This window comes from Anolis sagrei, chromosome 3 (assembly GCF_037176765.1).
Source record: "Anolis sagrei isolate rAnoSag1 chromosome 3, rAnoSag1.mat, whole genome shotgun sequence".
Taxonomy (NCBI): Eukaryota; Metazoa; Chordata; class Lepidosauria; order Squamata; family Dactyloidae; genus Anolis; species Anolis sagrei.
In genome coordinates this window covers 95,848,742-95,867,848 of record NC_090023.1, presented here as the reverse complement: position 1 = coordinate 95,867,848, position 19,107 = coordinate 95,848,742, and the positions used below count along the sequence as shown (strand labels likewise).

At 39.3% G+C, this 19,107-nt stretch overlaps 1 protein-coding gene across 5 annotated transcripts in view; it reads right to left on the bottom strand.

Annotated features, from left to right (window-relative positions):
* The window catches only part of NLGN4X (neuroligin 4 X-linked), a 265,484-nt gene that overhangs the window by 27,501 nt on the left and 218,876 nt on the right, over positions 1-19,107 (bottom strand). For all 5 annotated transcript variants that reach the window (XM_060769901.2, XM_060769900.2, XM_060769899.2 and 2 more), the window contains one exon: positions 3,257-3,442. In XM_060769901.2, coding sequence (XP_060625884.1) covers positions 3,257-3,442 — 186 coding nt within the window. The remainder of the gene's footprint in view (positions 1-3,256; positions 3,443-19,107) is intronic.

Below are 19,107 nucleotides of genomic sequence, written 5' to 3'. Positions count from 1 at the left end.
CAAGAAGCTGACATAATTAAGTAACATTCACAATCTTAGACGTGTCTCCATGATACACCTTAACCCAAATGTAGGAATTGTCACATGTTGGCATAAGACAGAGTTTCTGGACTGCAGGTCAACCACTTGGATAGCCTCTATGGTCAGAGACCAGGAAACCTTGCAAAAAGGCACCAAGTACCAAAATACTCCATGCGATGAGGATGGGGTCTGCAGGCTACTTAAAGCCATACCACCTCAACACATGCCTCTTCAAGCTCTGAATGTGACTCCTCCCTCAATCCAGTTGATTAGGGTGGTGTTTATAAACAAGTTGTCTTTGGCAGACAATGTGGAGTGAAGTTAAGAATTCAGTGTTCACATTGGAAATCTTTTAAGTCTAGGATACTGCTCTGGAGCAGCCTTTAAAGGTTGCAGGGTCTAGAGGATTTGTGAAAGAGATACTCTGAAGATAAGTCTGAGCATTTTTCTCTCTCCAGTAAGTAAGTTCTAGGATTTCAGTGGGAGTGCCCAAAGTTTGCTTTCCAATAGAGGGAAAGCTGAAAAGCAACCCAAATGGTTAAACTGCCTTTGATGCTCAGGTGATTCACCTGAAGGAAGACTGAGGGGGTTCTTTTCAGCATGGACAATCCTTACTTTAGTATGTAATAATATGGTCCCCATGTAAAGAAAAAGGATTCCAGCAATATTTTCTCGTTGAATTAAAAGTTTGTCAGCCAGTAAAGAATTATGAAACTATGCAAATTATTTGAAGATTTCAACCAATCCTATTGATGAAAACTGGTGAAAAAGTCAGGCTAATGGGAAGATGACACTTAGGGAAAGATAATGTTTTATGAAAAGGGACTTTCTCCCTAGCTGTTTTCGTTGTCACACCTCTTGTAATCACTGTATTAAAATCATATTATGCCCATATCCTGGGTGAATAGAGAGATTGCAACCATGAAAACACATGATGCTGTCACACACACAAACACACACACCAGGTGTCTATGGTTTTACCAGTCTCTGTCTTCCTGACTCCTAGCTGGCTTTGTTCACTTTAGGGGATGAGAAAATATCATATAGATGCTCCATTTATAGGATTATTCTAACTCTTATTTTCCAGCACTTCTTTTGAGAAATGGGCCTTTGAGCTCATAAGCAAGCCTGAGCTTGGTCAGTTTCACTAGCACATATAAAGTACTTCACACAACCAAGCTTTATGATCAAGGACTTGGCCAGAATTACAGCCATAAGCAATCATTTCCTCTTTGCATGAATGACTTGCATAAAGAGAAACTGTAACCCCGTACTCCATTTCACAGAAGCCATACATCATATAATCTGGAAAAAAAGGTTACACTAAAATCAGTTTAATAGGTTTGAATTTTATTCTGGAACCTCAGTTCTCATTACTTGGATGGGCTTTCTGCATTTAACAACTGACTAGATTAATAAAATAGAGCATATCTGCATTTCCCTTTTTAAAGGATTTGGGAATTGGGATCAGATTCAGTGGCACAGTGAGACTTCATTGCTATGCTCCATTGATGTGAAGCCACCCGAAGCTGGTCTAAAGCTGCTCTGCATCACTAAAGCATATCACAGCTGGTGGATTTTTTAAAACCTATCCCAGATGAGTTACATTTCAAGTGAGGGAAAAAAGAGAGAATAATAAAAAAGCAGCACATATTTGGGATGCCTTGTCTGGCAAAACTATATTGTTCGTTATTAGAAAATATGTAGTTTAGGAGTCTCAAAATGTTATTATAATGCAATTAGCAAGAACTTTTGTTTAGCAACATTCTACAAAGTATTCATTCACATCTTTGAAGAGGAATAGAGTGCTACTGAGTAAGCTGTATTGAAAGGGAGACTTGATGAGCAAGGGATTCAGAAAGAAGGCTTTATTCAAATGGAACACACTCCTATTGCTACTTCTAGCCTTTGTATGCATAAGTCATTATCCTGCCCAAGTGATGAGAATCTTCACTTAGTATACTCTCACATGGAAGAATGAATTACTTCAAACATTCTCTTCTCCCATTGTTTTGCAAGTTTAAAATGATTTTCACACTGCAAATATTTCACAAGAAATGAAACTTTGTGCCAAACCAAGACTTTGTGCAGAAAACAGTCTTTTTCAAAAATATCATGAAATACAAAACAATCTGGAGACACTTTACTATTTTCTTTGAAAATGTGTCAGTGAGTCAAGAAAATCCCTGATGACAAAACTATTCTTAATTTTTTTGTTATTCCAATTATTTAAATATTATTCACATCATTGAAATGATTTGCAAATTAGATTAATAAATGTGCTAACATTATATCTAATAACAGCAGAAATAAAAATAATGTAAAACAGTACAAACATTATTATAATTAATTAAGAACAATTAATAATCTATTCTTTTCAAAAATTCCAAGACTGTTCTTCAGAAGATGTACTACATATATCATGACTAAGATAAACTAGAAGAAGATACGCTGCAAAATTTGAGAATCCTTGATTGGAAGAATCCTGGACTAAGAAGAATCTTTTCAGTTCAGGTCTAGATCTGTGCAAAATGTGCACATTTATGCAAAACATTTTCTGCAAAAAAATTAAATTCTGCAATATTTCTATGCAAAAAATAATTTGTGCACAGAAGGCTGTTTTCTATACAAAGCAACCACATTTGAATTTCGTACAGTACATGCTCCAAATTGCAAATAGATTTGTGATTTTCAAATACTTTCTCACAGACAGATAAATATTGGTAAAATTACTGCTTTTAAAAGAACAAAATTAGTAACATGGTCCCTACATGCTTATCAGATGATGGTCTGGTTTTCCTATTTTGTACTAGATCCAAATTCGGAATGCATTTCAAAATGCAGTCTTATGAAGAGTAGATTACATTAGCCAATTAAGGAGTAGCAATTAATATAACATTCTAGAGAGGAAAGTGCATCATAAAATCATACAAGTCTATTGTTTTATTATAGTGAATAAATGTTATGTTCAGCAAGACTGAGATGTTTGCATTTTCAGCATGTTTATCCCGGCTACAATTACTTTTATGGTACATGGAAATTATATTATCAATTATGTAAAGCTTTTTTTTTTTCAAAAAATTAAAAATCTAATGATAGATTTGATATCATAAAGATTGTAGATATTTAAAGCTTTTGCTAACTTGCAATTCACTATTAAATTGTAACATTGAACATTACTTGTATTTAGCAAGAAATTGTAACATTACTTGTATTTAGCAAGAAATAAATTTACCTTCTGAATAATGAGATAGTGTCAACAGGCTAACACAGGACGCTCCTGCCCCTGATCCAAAAATAGTAACTCTTTTGGGGTCTCCTCCAAATGATCCAATATTTTCTTCGATCCATCGTAAAGCCTGGATTTGGTCAAGCAATCCATAATTGCCTTTTGCAGCTTGGTCTCCAGTGCTCAGAAAACCTGTAAGAGGGCATAGAAAAGGAGAGAAGGGGTAGTTTTGGGTTAATAGTCTCAAAATTGGTTGTACCATTCCGTTATTGTCACTGTTTTCTCCCTTCCTCCAGTTTTGAAAACTAATATAGCACTAATGTAGTCAAATATATGTAATATAAGTTTTAAGAACATTCATTTTCAAGTGCAAATGTTTTCCTTTTGAAAAAAATAATAAAACAAAAACAAAAGCTATTAACCCTGTTAATATATTAGTAATATTTAAAAGCTAGCTTCAGAAGTTTTTAAAAAAATGGCCTTTTTGTACTTCTCATATACATATGTTCTCTTCAGGAGAAGAATTAGGACACGGTTTTCTACAAAGGGTAACAGTTTCACTGAAATCCACAGTCTAAATCAAATTGCTAATTCTAATAAGCAGACCAAATGAATCAAACACTGGTTATATACATCTACATTTATGTATATTCCAGCTATTTAATATGCCGACTTTAGCTGGACAGACAAGTGAATTTAGAAACAGTTGTCTTTTAATTAATTGTTTTTTGCCAAAAAATATATATAGGTATTCCACACATTCGATTTCAAAAATATTCATGTAAAATGAAACATTCTTCAAATCAGAGAATCAGGAATAGCTAAAGCTCCTTGCAACATGAAAAGTAAAATCGGATTACAATTCATGTTTGCTGCTATGTAAGGAAAAAGAGGTACAGTGAGAGCAAGAAAAATGTCTAGTGAGAAAAGAAAAATGATGATTAAATCCCACACTTCTAATATATACAAACACAAACAAAACCATTTGTTAAATCTAATAATACAGTGGATTTCTATGAAAAGAACTGGATGAATCTATTTTGCTCTGAGCAACAAAACTTTACAGAATTAATCCGATTATTTCTTCAAAAATATCCCCCCCTCTATATATATACATACACATATGTTCTGTAAACAAATCACATATGTTCTGTAAACAAATTATTCAGTCAAGAGTGGGTTATAATAGGAAGCTAGCTAGCTAGCTAGATAGATAGATAGAGAGAGATTCTTCTTTCCAGCCCATGTGATCTTTTGTCTCATTATCAGGCTTTAGGACTGAAGTGTGCATTTCGGAGGTAGTCTTGCAACTGAAAATTCCATTAACATCACCTAAACCTATGCTTTGCCTTGTTTCTTATTGAAACATAATATTAGTTCCTCCTGATTGGAGTGATTCGGATACTACATAGCTTCCTATGGCCAATATTACCATTTTGTTCTTTTTATCTTTATGTTTTGTCTACAACACAGACCTTATCTCAACAAATCTTTTAGAGATGCTTTATTTGTATAGAGTGCATTATGGTGGGTGGAAAGATCTATCTAACTTTCACTTGAGATGTATGTGCTAGATACCAGATAGTTCTCACTTGCAAACACATTTTCCATTAGTATTTATGAATTATTATGAATTGTGCACAACCAATGTCCAAAACTAAAGAGACCCCCCCCCCCCCGGGGATTCCCCTTACCCAACCTTCAAGACCTCCCTCCAATCAAGGATAACCTGAGGCAAGGCAAAATGAATCCCAAAATTTCCAAAATAAAAAGGCAATGAAGAAACAGGAATAAAAAAACAGCTTATATAAATCCCACACAGTCATTAATCAATATACAAAATTGAAAATGCCAATTAAACTCCCTTAAACCTGACGTAGCAACTGATGTTGTTACCATGCAAATGAAATTAAAAGAGAAGGGGAGTGTGTGGCTGACTTAAATCACCTACTGAGGCCACACTCCCTCACCTTCTAGACAGATGTCAAATTCTTATTTGTCTCCTCTGGATGTCAGCAAATCCATCTACCCTACCTCCATTATCTTATGGCATTGTAAATGTGCATCTCAACAATCTTCTAGAGATGCTGCATTTGTATGGAATACATTATGGTGGGTCTATCAAGCTTCCACTTGAAATATATGTAGATGCTAGATATTTCTAACTTGCAAACACATTTTCCATTAGTATTTATGAATTATTATGAATCATGCACAAACAACATTGTTGACAAAAACTATTCAAATTTCTGGGCCAATAAAGAGGCATTTATGCTCTTGAAATATGTCTGCGTGTAAAATAAAACAGATGGCTCTCAAATCACAAGGCTACACTGTTTTCTAAGTACCAGCTAGAGTAGACCGACTAAATAATGAGAACTTGAATGAACTCTAATAAGTGAAAGCAAAACTTATATACATTATTCGGTTAAGAGTGAGTGAAAATCAGCTATTTGTTTATGTATTCAAGTTTGATTGTAGATCAATTCTGTTGCTACCCTCCAATGCAACATCCATGCTTCATTTTGAATATATATATTGCCAAAATTCCTATCCCTAGACCCTACCATGAAAAGGTAGGGAAAAAAAAGTTTCATTATCATTTATTATTTTTAGGCTTTTATTGGGTTTTTCTTTCATTCATATTTTCAATAGTGAATGTTTAAAAGAAAACATGTATAGGCAGTCCCCAAGTTAGAAACAAGATAGGTTCTATAGGTTTGCTCTGAAGTCAGAACAGGTATATTTTAGTGTAACTCCAGTCATAAGTGTGCGCGCACACACACACACACACACACACACATATATATATAAGCAAGCTTTGGATAGCACAGGGAAAGTGTTTGTTTTGCTGTCTGTGCCCCTGTTCAAAAGGGGCACACTTTCTGTCCCTGTGATGATTTGATTCTGAAAAATGTGGAAACAAGAATTGTTGTGGAAATAAGAATTGGTGATAACACTTCAATAGAGACACTTTTCCCCATGATAACTCTTGCAAGAGTGACTTACCCTTCTAAGGGGTAAATTTCTCTCACTTCCTGTTGTCTCATCTCTGTTCTTAACTATATGTTGTTTGTAAGTCAGATGTCTGGAGCTTGGGAAGTGCCTTTATATCACTGTATACCAAAATCTTTTTGAGGATTTTATTATTGGTTCCCTTCAATGCCCACATTGAATACTTGAGAATACTAATTTGCTAACTACAAAGCAAATGCTTAGTGATGTATACAGTTATGGTAATTAAACAATGACAATGAAAAGATGGGCACTGGTTACAATTCATCACAATCTTAATTGCTTCCAGTCCATTTCTTTATGTCGAATTCTGTGCATAATTGTCCTCATGATCTTTATGGCAAGTAAAATATAAATACAATTAGTTCTTCACATTTGTGGGTTTAACTTTTGTGGGTTTGATTATTTGCTGTTTTGATTGATATGTTTTCTTTAAGAATCTCTAAGCCCTCCAGAATAATTTAATGATCAGCTTCCAACAGGAGTTGACTACAGAGTTATCCTGGGAAAGTTAGGGATTGCTAGAGAGGTGTTCTGTAATGTAAAAAAAAAGTTTGTTTGCTTTAATTTATGGATATTTTTTAAAAAATTTTTTTTGTAAGAGTTCTCATTCCTATGCTCTGCAAAAATGGAAGAGCTACTATATATTTAAAAAATGATCACTTAAAATTCCCAGCACTTACATTTACATAGACAAGATAATGGATTTAGAGAAGTCATAATATAGTATTATTCCCATTCAGATTTATAAAACATTTTTGTTCCATTGCTGACTACTGTAGGGGGGGGAAAGGGGGGGAGTACAATTGGATACAACTCCACAGATAATATTTAAACCATTGATATATGACTGCATAGGTAGGATTACCTTATGTGGAAGGCAGGGGGAGGAAAACTTTTGCAATCCCAGTCATTCACTTACACAACCCCATTTGGGGTCCCGACCTACAATTGATGAAGCTTTGTTCTAAAGTATCTTTAAAAGCCCACAGGACCTACAAAATAGGGGCCCAATTGATTTGATGGCCAATTATAGAATAACAAGACCAGGCATGAAGACTGAATAAGGGATACTTTTTAAGCTTATGTTCTATTGATTTGTTTAGGCTAAAAGAAGCAAGGGGAAGGGGGGGCATGATGTGGGAGCAGCTGAGGCAATATGTTTTTCTTGAGACCAATCCCCTATCTTTCTTTAGGTAAATCACCTGAAACCCAAGGGCAGTCCACCAACATTTGACTACTTCCCAATTAACAACTGACTGGAAAGTACATCTTGGTTCTCCCAAACAAGTTACACAACTTTCAAGGGGTTTGCCTTAAAGTTATACTCCTTCCTTAACTCACACCAAGTTGTATATTCCAGAGCCATACACTACACTAAAATGGGTGCTAAAGTGAACACTGAACTCTTAAACTCTCCCTTATTAGCTACCAGATGGCAACCTGTTTATAAATGCCAGCCAGCCAATTGTCAAAGTCCCCCAGGCAACTCCCCCCCCCCCATTACCACATTGCATGGTAAAAGTGACTCCTCAAAAAGTAAATTACTGTGTCAACACCTGGAGTGGGAAAAGTTGAAAAAAAATACATTCTCCATGGCTATCAAGCTTTGGAAACGGAAGATCCTGGAATCAGATTGAAGCTAGCCTCTGCTGTTAATGTTAAGTACTATCCAGCTACTGAACTGGTTTCAAGACCTGCAATGTAGTCATCCACACAACGAAACCACTTTCTTCTAGGTTGGTGTCACCGAGATTGAATGGTCAGTGTAAATATATCCCTGGTCTCTGACCATGGAAGCCATTAAGTATCTTCCCTGCTGCATCTTTGTTACACTTCTACATATGCATTATTTGGAGTGTGATAAGCTATCTCAAGTCCTGAATTTTGAAGCTTGTGATTTTCCAGTTTCTAACAAAGACTATCTAAAAGACTGTTAAAAGACTATCAATAGTTACTATCTCATATTTCAACAAATGAAGATCCCCTCCTTCACAGCCCTCTGCTGATCCTCATTACCAGCAAGAAAAAGCTTTCTTAATTTAAAAAATGATTATCAAGGTAAGAGAGTCGGTCTCATCTGGCACCAAATGAATGAAACTTTACTGCTTCTTTTGATGAGGATAAGCAGCAGAATTTCATGCTTTGAATACCAAATGATCACATTTGTCAAAAGCTCTTTCTGAGGAGAACAGTTGCTTCCTTTATCAAGAAATATGAAGATTTTGAAATCCATAGAAGTGGATTTAAAATAATACAAAATGCCAGTTTCTAATATTATTAGGAATCCAAGTTGTAAATAATATACCATGCAGTCACAGTGGATCCTTGTAGCTGACCAAAGATGCTCCCTGCTTACACTGAGCTTTCATTTTTAATAATAGGAGGAATAGTTTACAAAAGCCATTGTTTATTTTGGTTCCTATCATGAAAATATAAATTGTAAATTGAAAATATAAAGTGTAAATATAAATTGTGAAACGACTAGAAAAGGTGAACTGAAGCTTTTGGGCAGTACAGCCTCCATCTGTAATCCATTCTCTAATGGTAGAAACATGCCATGGTGGAATATAACTGTTTTTTTAAATCCTCTTTATTTTATTTTCGAAAAAATGACTTATTTCAAGAACAATTCCTCTACATATATCTGAGGCAGAATTATCTAGAACTGCATCACTGCTGAAGAAACTATTCTTTGTCTTCATAGTATTGCTTGATGGTTGGATCCCTATCAAATCAAATTTGATCTGGTAATCCTAAAAGCATATAAACACAAATTGCCTGTAAAAATCTATCTAATACTCCTGCTTTTTGAGGTATAAATGTGCTTTTCTTCAGCCATTTTTATTCCATGGCTGTCAAGACCCAGAAGCCTTAAGTAGAGCCAAACACAAGGTAGAAAGTTCAAACATAGCTTTATTACACAAAAAGAGTCTTTTAAAGCACTTAACTTCAGTGCAATGAACTTATGTAATAACTTGGCATCAACAACGAAGCGATACCAGCAACAAAAATATAACCCGGATTATATCGCTGTTTAATCCGGGTTAACAGAAAAGTTCAGCAATCTGCTTCAAAGTTCAAACAATTCAAAAACACAGTCACAGGAGATAGAAAATATAGTCCCAGAATGATGCAAGGTCCAAACACGAAGTTAGCAATAGAGAAGTCCAAGAGACAAAAGCGTTGGTCAAACCGGTCCGTAGTCAAGCCATTGAGTGAAGGTAAACACGGGAGCACAGGAACACAGCAACACAGGAATCTGTAGTCCAAGGACCCAAGCTCGAGAGTTGGCAGTAACAAAGATTCACATCCCAAAAGAGACACTTTGCCTTCTGCAAAGAGCCATACAACCAAAACCCACTTTTATCCTAAAGCTCCTCATTAGAGGATGATGAGTTCCCCATCATTTCCTCATCACTCTCAGCTGCCGCCATCCCCGCAGCTGAACCCGAGCGCCCATATCTCCACCTCTGCCAGCGTCTGGCAAGACTTAGGTCTTGCCAAGTGTTCCCTGGTTGCCAATCCCCTGTGAACCCCTCAAATTCATCACTGGAGGTGGGCTGGTTACAAATGTCCCTAATCTCTTGAACACGGGTCCAATCCAGCTCATCCTCCTCTCCCATATCACTCCCAGACCCATCACTCCTTTCAAACCCCATGAAATCCTCATCCTCTGTAGGAGCGCTAAGTATTTCCTGGATGCGCTTCCTCTGAAGCTCCTCGTCGGACTCTTGATCGCGAGTAGCCCGCTTTACTTCCCTGCTCTCCTCCCCTTCCCCCATTTCACAATCGGAGAAGCCCTCAAATGTCTCAGAATCACTTGGGGCCATGATTATCTCCCTAATCCGCTTTCTCTGCTGCTTCTCCTCTAACACCTGCACAGACCTCTTCTCCCTTCTACCAGTAGTAGTAACATTACCATCACGCTGAACTACAACAATGGCATTAGGACTACATAGTAAAAGAGGGCTACAAATAGGTCTGGAATTTTCTCATTCTATGATTATTTTAATATCTGTACACAGTCATATTTTTAAAATCACAAGTACAAGAAAAATAGATAAGGTGTTGGGTAATGCCAAAAGTGTCATACTTCAGAGCAGAATCACCTCTGACTTTATACACCACATCAGCTGGGTAAAATCAGCAAGCAGTTTATTTAAGATTATAAGAAGCCCAAAGCAATAAAATGTAATCCACAGTAAAAAGTAATCCCATTGATATAAAAGGGAACAGGTACAGATAGTCCAAAAATATCCATGAAATTAGGCACTTGAATTCATAAACAAAACAGAAGCAAAGGTACTTGAATCCATGAACAGAACAAAGGCATATTTCATAGAATAACCATGAGTTAGGTAGGCATTGACACTGGGAACTTCGCATGAATCCAACATTGCTTCAATTGAAGCAATATTTCTCTCTAGTCACTTATAAACCCTGCCCTAATTCCCAAACAGCTAGGAATGGATTCTTTCTTAATTTTGGTTTCACTTCCAACTTCTGTTAGAGTCTAGCTGAGCGTATTAATTGTTGTACTTTGTTTAGTGAAACATCTTTTCCTGTTCAGGGCCTCACTCTTCTCCTTAACTTGTATACCTGGGAGCTTGAAATCAACTTCATTCCTAGGTAACTGATCAGAGAACTACAGCAGAAAGCCTTTCCCAAGCTCATGACCTTGAAAATTCTCTTGCAGCAACTCAAGCCTTTGTGACCTGTCTTTTAAACTCCTTTCAGGCCCTTGCAGAAACTCAGGTCTCTCTGGCCTCTCATCACCAGATCTTGGTCCAGAAACCGAATCAACATTCCCATTCCCTTGAGGAACATCAACATGAACATCATCTCCATTTCCATTATGAAAATCAACATGAACATGAACTTCATTCCCATTACCATCATGCAAATCAATGTTATCATCAGACACAATCACAGGCTGAACAGGTTGACATACAACAAAAAGAGGATTATAAAAGAGGATGGCCTTCCAAATATTTTGACTATAATTCCACGAATCCCTTTTCACAGAAGTTGAAATACAAAATATCTGAAAGGTCATAAAAATCTCACCACTCTATAAGTTATTATTTTCCATTTAAAGGTCAAAATATTTTTGCCCCTAGGACGCAATAAAGACAGCGCCCTAATATGTCTTTGGAAAGCATAACAAAAACCTTTTTCTAAAAAAATGCTAAGTGGTATTAAATGTTCATGTCAGAAAGTATGACCAATTGAAGAAGAAAAAAAGAAAACCAAGAAACAAAAGTAAATAACTTATAAATAAACATATGTACATATATAGCAGAAAAAACAAAACAAAACAAAAAAGAATAAATTAAAAGGGGAGCACAATGGGGGTATTGTTCTCCCCTAATGCTTACGAACGAAAATAGCTGCAGTAGTTGTGTTCAGATGATAATAACAATCCATCTCCCATGATCCACAAAGTCTTACTTGTTCTGAGATGAATGTTTTCCATCTTGTCAAAATGTCCATGTTGCACTTCCATGTTGCACTTTCATATTAAACTATAAGGATAAGCTTGTATTAAACAAAACAAAAATATGCCTGTTTTGTAGTGTACAATCTTCTTGTATAGAATTGAGAAAACTAATATGTATCCATACATGACCCCAACTATTACTAATGTCTTTGAATCTTTCTATTTGCACTCTTGATTCTGGTCCATTTTTCAACTGGTTCGCAGTTGAAAATGTTTCTCCATTTCCAGTTAGGTTTCACAGATTAAACTAAGTCCCATGTTAGTAAAGGTCAGGGGATGCTCCAAAGTCTTCTGTAGCTTTGAGACAACTGGCCTTGGAATTACCTCCCAGTGTAGATATCACCTGTATATTTATTTGATCCTTGAAGAATGCTTGAAGAATGTCCCATAAAATGTATCATTTTCCTCATAAGAATAAGTTAGACATCAATGAGCAATTACAGTTCTATTTGCAGCACTGTTGTTGATCCTGGTTAGCTTAGCCATGGATAGCTTTAAATGGCTTTACAATTCGAAATAATGTAATGATTTTCTCCTGTAATTCTGAACAATCTTCCCTCATTGTTCCTAAAATATTGATTTTGGAGAGTATTATTTTAAGTAATTTTAATCGGTTCTATATGGCAAAGTAAATCTATATAAATGCTCTGTGCATAATGAGTACCTTAAAAACAAAAGAACCAATGAACGAAATCACACCAAATTTGGCGACAAAATGTCTCACAACACAAGGAGTGACCATCACTCAAAAATTATGATTTTGTCATTTGGGAGTTGTAGTTGCTGGGATTTATAGTTTACTTACAATCAAAGAGCATTCTGGACTGATTGGTGTCATTACTGATTTAGTTTAAGAACAAAGGAAACACTTTATTGTTCATCAAAGCCTTTGGGGCCCACTGATTTCTCTCAGAAAATGATGATGATGATGATGATTTATACCCTACTTTTTCTCTCCAAGAGGAGACTCAAAGCAGCTTACAATAAAAGCATTTCAATACAATTTAAAATATACAAATAAAGGATCACCGCCTTGTCGGGGCGCTGGAGCTTGAGCACCTCAATGATGTCATGAGCGAAACCGTGAAGGGCCACCCAAGACGGGACGGTCATGGCAGAGAGGTCAGACCAAGCGTGATCCCTGGGGAAGGCAATGGCAAACCATTCCAGTATCCTTGCCAAGAAAACTAAATGGACCAGTACAACCAGAGATATGTCGGTATGCCATTGGAAAATGGGACTCCCAGGTCGGAAGATGGCCAAAATGCTACTGGGGAGGAGCAGAGGATAAGTTCAACTAGCCCCAGATGTCATAACGCAGCTAGCTCAAAGCCGAAAGGAAGGCTAGCGGCCGACGGTACTAGAGGTGAACGATGAATCCGATGCTCTAAAGATCAACACACCATAGGAACCTGGAATGTAAGATCTATGAGCCAGGGCAAATTGGATGTTGTTATTGGTGAGATGTCAAGACTAAAGGTAGACATTCTGGGGGTCAGCGAACTGAAATGGACTGGAATGGGCCACTTCACATCAGATGACCACCAGATCTACTAATGCGGACAAGAGGAACATCGAAGAAATGGAGTAGCCTTCATAATTAATAAGAAATTTGCTAAAGCAGTGCTTGGATACAACCCAAAAAATGACAGAATGATCTCAATTTGAGTGCAAGGAAAGCCTTTCAACATTACAGTGATCCAAATATACGCCCCAACCACAGCTGCTGAAGAAGTAGAAGTAGATCAGTTCTATGAGGATCTGCAGGAACTACTGGATAATACACCAAAAAGAGACATTATTTTCATTACAGGAGCCTAGAATGCGAAGGTGGGAAGTCAAATGACAACTGGGATCACAGGCAAGCATGGTCTGGGGGAAGAAAATGAAGCGGGACGCAGGCTGATAGAATTTTGCCAGGAAAACTCGCTGTGTATAACGAATACTCTCTTCCAACAACCTAAAAGACGGCTTTATACATGGACTTCACCAGATGGTCAGCACCGAAATCAGATTGACTACATCCTTTGCAGCCAAAGGTGGCGGACATCCATCCAGTCGGTGAAAACAAGACCTGGGGCTGACTGTAGCTCAGATCATGAACTTCTTATTGCACAATTTAGAATAAAACTAAAGAGATCAGGGAAAATACACAGACCAGTTAGATATGATCGAATATACAGTGGAAGTGAAGAACAGATTTGAAGGACTAGATTTAGTAAACAGAGTCCCAGAACAACTATGGACAGAAGTCCGCGACATTGTTCAGGAGGCGGCAAAAAAGTACGTTCCAAAGAAAAAGAACACCAAGAAGGCAAAATGGTTGTCTGCTGAGACACTGGAAGTAGCCCAAGAAAGGAGAAAAGCAAAAGGAAACAGGGATAAGGGGAGATATGCCCAGTTAAATGCGCAATTCCAGAAGTTAGCCAGAAGAGATAAGGAACTATTTTTAAATAAGCAATGCATGGAGGTGGAAGAAGACAACAGAATAGGAAGGACAAGAGACCTCTTCCAGAAAATTAGAAACATTGGAGGTAAATTTCAGGCAAAAATTGGTATGATAAGAAACAAAGATGGCAGGGACCTAACAGAAGCTGAAGAGATCAAGAGAAGGTGGCGAGACTATACAGAAGATCTGTATAGGAAGGATAATAATATCGAGGATAGTTTTGACGGTGTGGTGAATGAATTAGAACCAGACATCCTGAGGAGTGAGGTTGAATGGGCCTTAAGAAGCATTGCTAACAACAATGCAGCAGGAGACGACGGGATCCCAGCTGAACTGTTTAAAATCTTAAAAGATGATGCTGTCAAGGTGATGCATGCCATATGCCAGCAAATATGGAAAACACAAGAATGGCCATCAGACTGGAAAAAATCAACTTATATCCCCATACCAAAAAAGGGAAATGCGAAAGACTGCTCAAACTTCCGTACAGTGGCCCTTATTTCTCATGCCAGTAAGGTAATGCTCAAGATCCTGCAAGGAAGACTCCAGCAATACATGGAGAGAGAGTTGCTGGGTTTAGAAAAGGCAGAGGAATGAGAGACCAGATTGCCAATATCCGCTGGATAATGGAGAAAGGCAGGGAGTTTCAGAAAAACATCAATTTCTGCTTCATTGACTATTCCACAGCCTTTGACTGTGTGGATCATAATAAATTGTGGCAAGTTCTTGGTGGGATGGGCATACCAAGCCACCTTGTCTCTCTCCTGAGGAATCTCTACAAGGACCAAGTAGCAACAGTAAGAACTGACCACGGAACAACAGACTGGTTCAAGATTGGGAAAGGCATACGACAAGGCTGCATCCTCTCACCCAACCTTTTTAACGTGTATGCAGAACACATCATGCGATGTGCGGGGCTTGATGAATGCAAGGCTGGGGTGAAAATTGCTGGAAGAAACATTAACAACCTCAGATATACAGATGACACCACTCTGGTGGCCGAAAGCCAGGAGGAGCTGAGGAGCCTTCTAATCAAGGTGAAAGAAGAAAGCGCAAAAGCCGGGTTGCAGCTAAACATCAAAAAAACCAAGATTATGGCAACAAGAATGACTGACAACTGGAAAATAGAGGGAGAAATCGTGGAGGCTGTGACAGACTTTGTATTTCTAGGTGCAAAGATTACTGCAGATGCAGACTGTGGCCAGGAAATCAGAAGTCGCTTACTTCTTGGGAGGAGAGCAATGTCCAATCTCAATAAAATAGTAAAGAGTAGAGACATCAGACTGGCAACAAAGATCCGCCTAGTCGAAGCCATGGTATTCCCTGTAGTCACCTACGGATGTGAGAGCTGGACCTTAGGGAAGGCTGAGCAAAGGAAGATTGATGCTTTTGAGCTGTGGTGTTGGAGGAAAGTTCTGAGAGTGCCTTGGACTGCGAGAAGATCCAACCAGTCCATCCTCCAGGAAATAAAGCCCGACTGCTCATTGGAGGGAAGGAGACTAGAGACAAAGTTGAAGTACTTTGGCCACATCATGAGGAGACAGCAAAGCCTGGAGAAGACAATTATGCTGGGGAAAGTGGAAGGAAAAAGGAAGATTGGCCGACCAAGGGCAAGATGGATGGATGGCATCCTTGAAGTGACTGGACTGACCTTGAAAGAGCTGGGGGTGGTGACGGCCGACAGGGAGCTCTGGCGTGGGCTGGTCCATGAGGTCACGAAGAGTCGGAGACGACTGAACGAATGAACAACAAACAAACATTAAAACAGAATTAAATATCAATGGTATTAAAAATTCAAAGTTAAGATCCATAAAACACAGTCAAAGCTAAAAACCACAGCACCCCTTGACTTGATATACTATGTATAATCTGTCTTTGTTACATAGTTAAACTGTTTCAATATTTTAAATCAGGTTGAACTCATAAACTGTGTTCAATATGCTTTTAATTTATTTGCAGTATTTTTGCTGGTTTGAACTGTTTTAATATGTTACATTTTACTTGTAAGATGTCCTGAATTTCTTTTATGAGAGGTAGTGGGGTAGAAATACTTTAAACTAGCTTGGGGACCCGGCGCTGCCCGGGTTATTAGAGAAAGTGGGTAATGGCACTTCTGTATGCCAAGTTTGGTCTTTATTGGTCATTGGATGATGGTGGCATTGTTTTCAGGAAGTGAGTGAAGGTACTTGAAGTCCCATCATCTATGGGGGCTCTGTGTGCTAAGTTTGGTCTTTATCAGTCATTGGATTAGGGTCGCAGTGGTATCGGTAAATGAGTAAAGGTACTGCAAGTCCCATAATCCATGGTCAACCCTCCTCCAAACAGTATCAAGATGTAGAGTGGGTCATGGGGGCTCTGTGTGCCAAGTTTGGTCTTGATCGGACATTAAATGAGGGTTGCAGCAGTCTTGGGAGTGGAGGTACTTGAAGTCCCATCATCCATGGTCTGTCCTCCTTGAAAGTGCACCAGGATGTAGAGTGGGTCATGGGAACTCTGTGTGCCAAGTTTGGTCTTGATCGGTCATTGGTGAGGGTCATCCGTCGTCCTCGAAAGTGCACTAGGATGTAGAGTGGGTTATGGGGGCTTTGTGTGCCAATTTGGCCTTGATTGGTCATTGGATGAGGGTCGCAGTGGTTTCAGTAAGTGAGTAAAGATACTGCAAATCCCATCATCCATGGTCCATCCCCCTTAGAACTGCATCAGGATGTAGAGTGGGCCATGACTACTCTGTGTGCCAAGTTTGGGCCTGGTCTGTGATTTGTAGGGGCTACAATGTTCTGTGGGAAGTGAATCGGGTGAAGGTACTGCAAATCCCATCATTAGTGGCCCATCCTGCCCTGAACTGGACTGGAAGTCCCATCATCCATCGTCCGTCCTTCTCCAAACAGCATCGGGATGTAGAGTGGGTCAAGGTGGCTCTGTGTGCCAAGTTTGGTCTTGATCGGACATTAGTAAGGGTTGCAGCAGTCTTGGGAAGGGAGTGGAGGTACTTGAAGCCCCACCATCCATGGTCTGTCCTCCTCAAAAGTGCACCAGGATGTAGAGTGGGTCATGGGGACTCTGTGTGCCAAGTTTGGTCTTGATCAGTCATTGGCGAGGGTCTCAGTGGTCTCAGGAAGTGAGTGAAGTGACTGCAAGTCCCATCATCCATTTCCAAATTTTTCCAAACCACACCAGGATGTAGAGTGGGTCATGCGGGATCTCTGTGCAAATTGTGATCCTGATCCATCACTGTTGGCAGTTGTAATGGTCTTAGGAAGGGAGTGCAGGTATTGCAAGTCCCATCGTCCATGGTGCATCCTCCCCCAAACCACACCAGGATGTAGAGTGCATCATGGAGACTCAGTGTGCCAAGTTTGGTCTTTATCGGTAATTGGATGAGGGTTGCAGGAATTGAGCAAAGGTACTGCATGTCCCATAATCCATGGTTCATCCCTGGCCAAAACACACCAGGACGTAAAGTGGGTCATGAGAGGTCTATGTGCCAAGTTTGGCCCTGATCAGTCATTGGATGAGGTTAACAGCAGTCTCAGAATGTGAGTGATGGGACTGTAAGTCCCATCATCCATGGTTCATCCTCCTCCAAACTGCAGTAGGATGTCGAGTGGGTCTTGTGGGCTCTGTATTGGTAATTTTCTGACCCAGTCTCCCCTGGCCTTTTCCTTTCCTCTTTGTCATCTCGGAACCTTGGAATTGAGGTTGGCCAATCAGAGACCAAATGCAAATTTCCTTCTGTCATGTCCCTTTTTCTGTCATGAACCCTTTTCTCCACCAGGGCCTCCTGTTGAAGCAGGCCAATCAGGGAGCATATGCAAATAGCACCACAGCGGCAACCATTCAGAATCTTGGAATTGAGGCTGATCAATCAGAGACCAAATGCAAATTTCTTTCTGTCATGTCCCCATTCCTGTCATGAACCCCTTTCTCCACCAGGGGCTCCTGTTGAAGCAGGCCAATCAGGGACCATATGCAAATAGCACCACAGCAGCAGCCAATCAGAATCGTGGAACTTTCAGGCTGGCCAATCAGAAAGCCGGCACATACACCGCCACACATCCGCCGCATACAAGTTTTGACTTTTATTATATACTAGCTTGGGGACCCGGCGCTGCCCGGGTTATTAGAGAAAGTGGGTAATGGCGGTTCTGTATGCCAAGTTTGGTCTTTATTGGTCATTGGATAACGGCTGCATTGTTTTCAGGAAGTGAGTGAAGGTACTTGAAGTCCCATCATCTATGGTCCACCCTCCTCCAAACAGCAGCAGGATATAGAGTGGGTCATGGGGGCTCTGTGTCCAAAGTTTGGTCTTTATCAGTCATTAGATGAGGGTGTCAGTGGTGTCAGTGAGTGAAGGTACTGCAAGTCCCATCATCCAAAGTCCATCCTCTTTCAAACTGCACCAGGATGTAGAGTGGGTCATTGGAGTTCCATGTGCCAAGTTTAGACTTGATTAGTCATTGGCGAGGGTCTCAGTGGTCTCAGGAAGTGAGCAAAGGTACTTCAAGTCCCATCATCCATCTCCAAATTTTTCCAAACAACACCAGGACGTAAAGTGGGTCATGAGAGGTCTATGTGCCAAGTTTGGTCTTGATCCGTCATTAGATAAGGTTTGCAGAGGTCTCAGAATGTGAGTGAAGGTACTGGAAGTTCCATCATCCATGGTCAACCCTCCTACAAACAGCAGCAGGATATAGAGTGGGTCATGGGGGCTCTGTGTGCCAACTTTGGTCTTGATTGGTCATTAGATGAGATTGCAGCAGATTTTGGGGAGTGGAGGTACTTGAAGTCCCATCATCCATGATCTGTCCTCCTCCAAATTCACCAGGATGTAGAGTGGGTCACTGGAGCTCCATGTGCCAGGTTTAGTCTTGATTGGTCATTGGCGAGGGT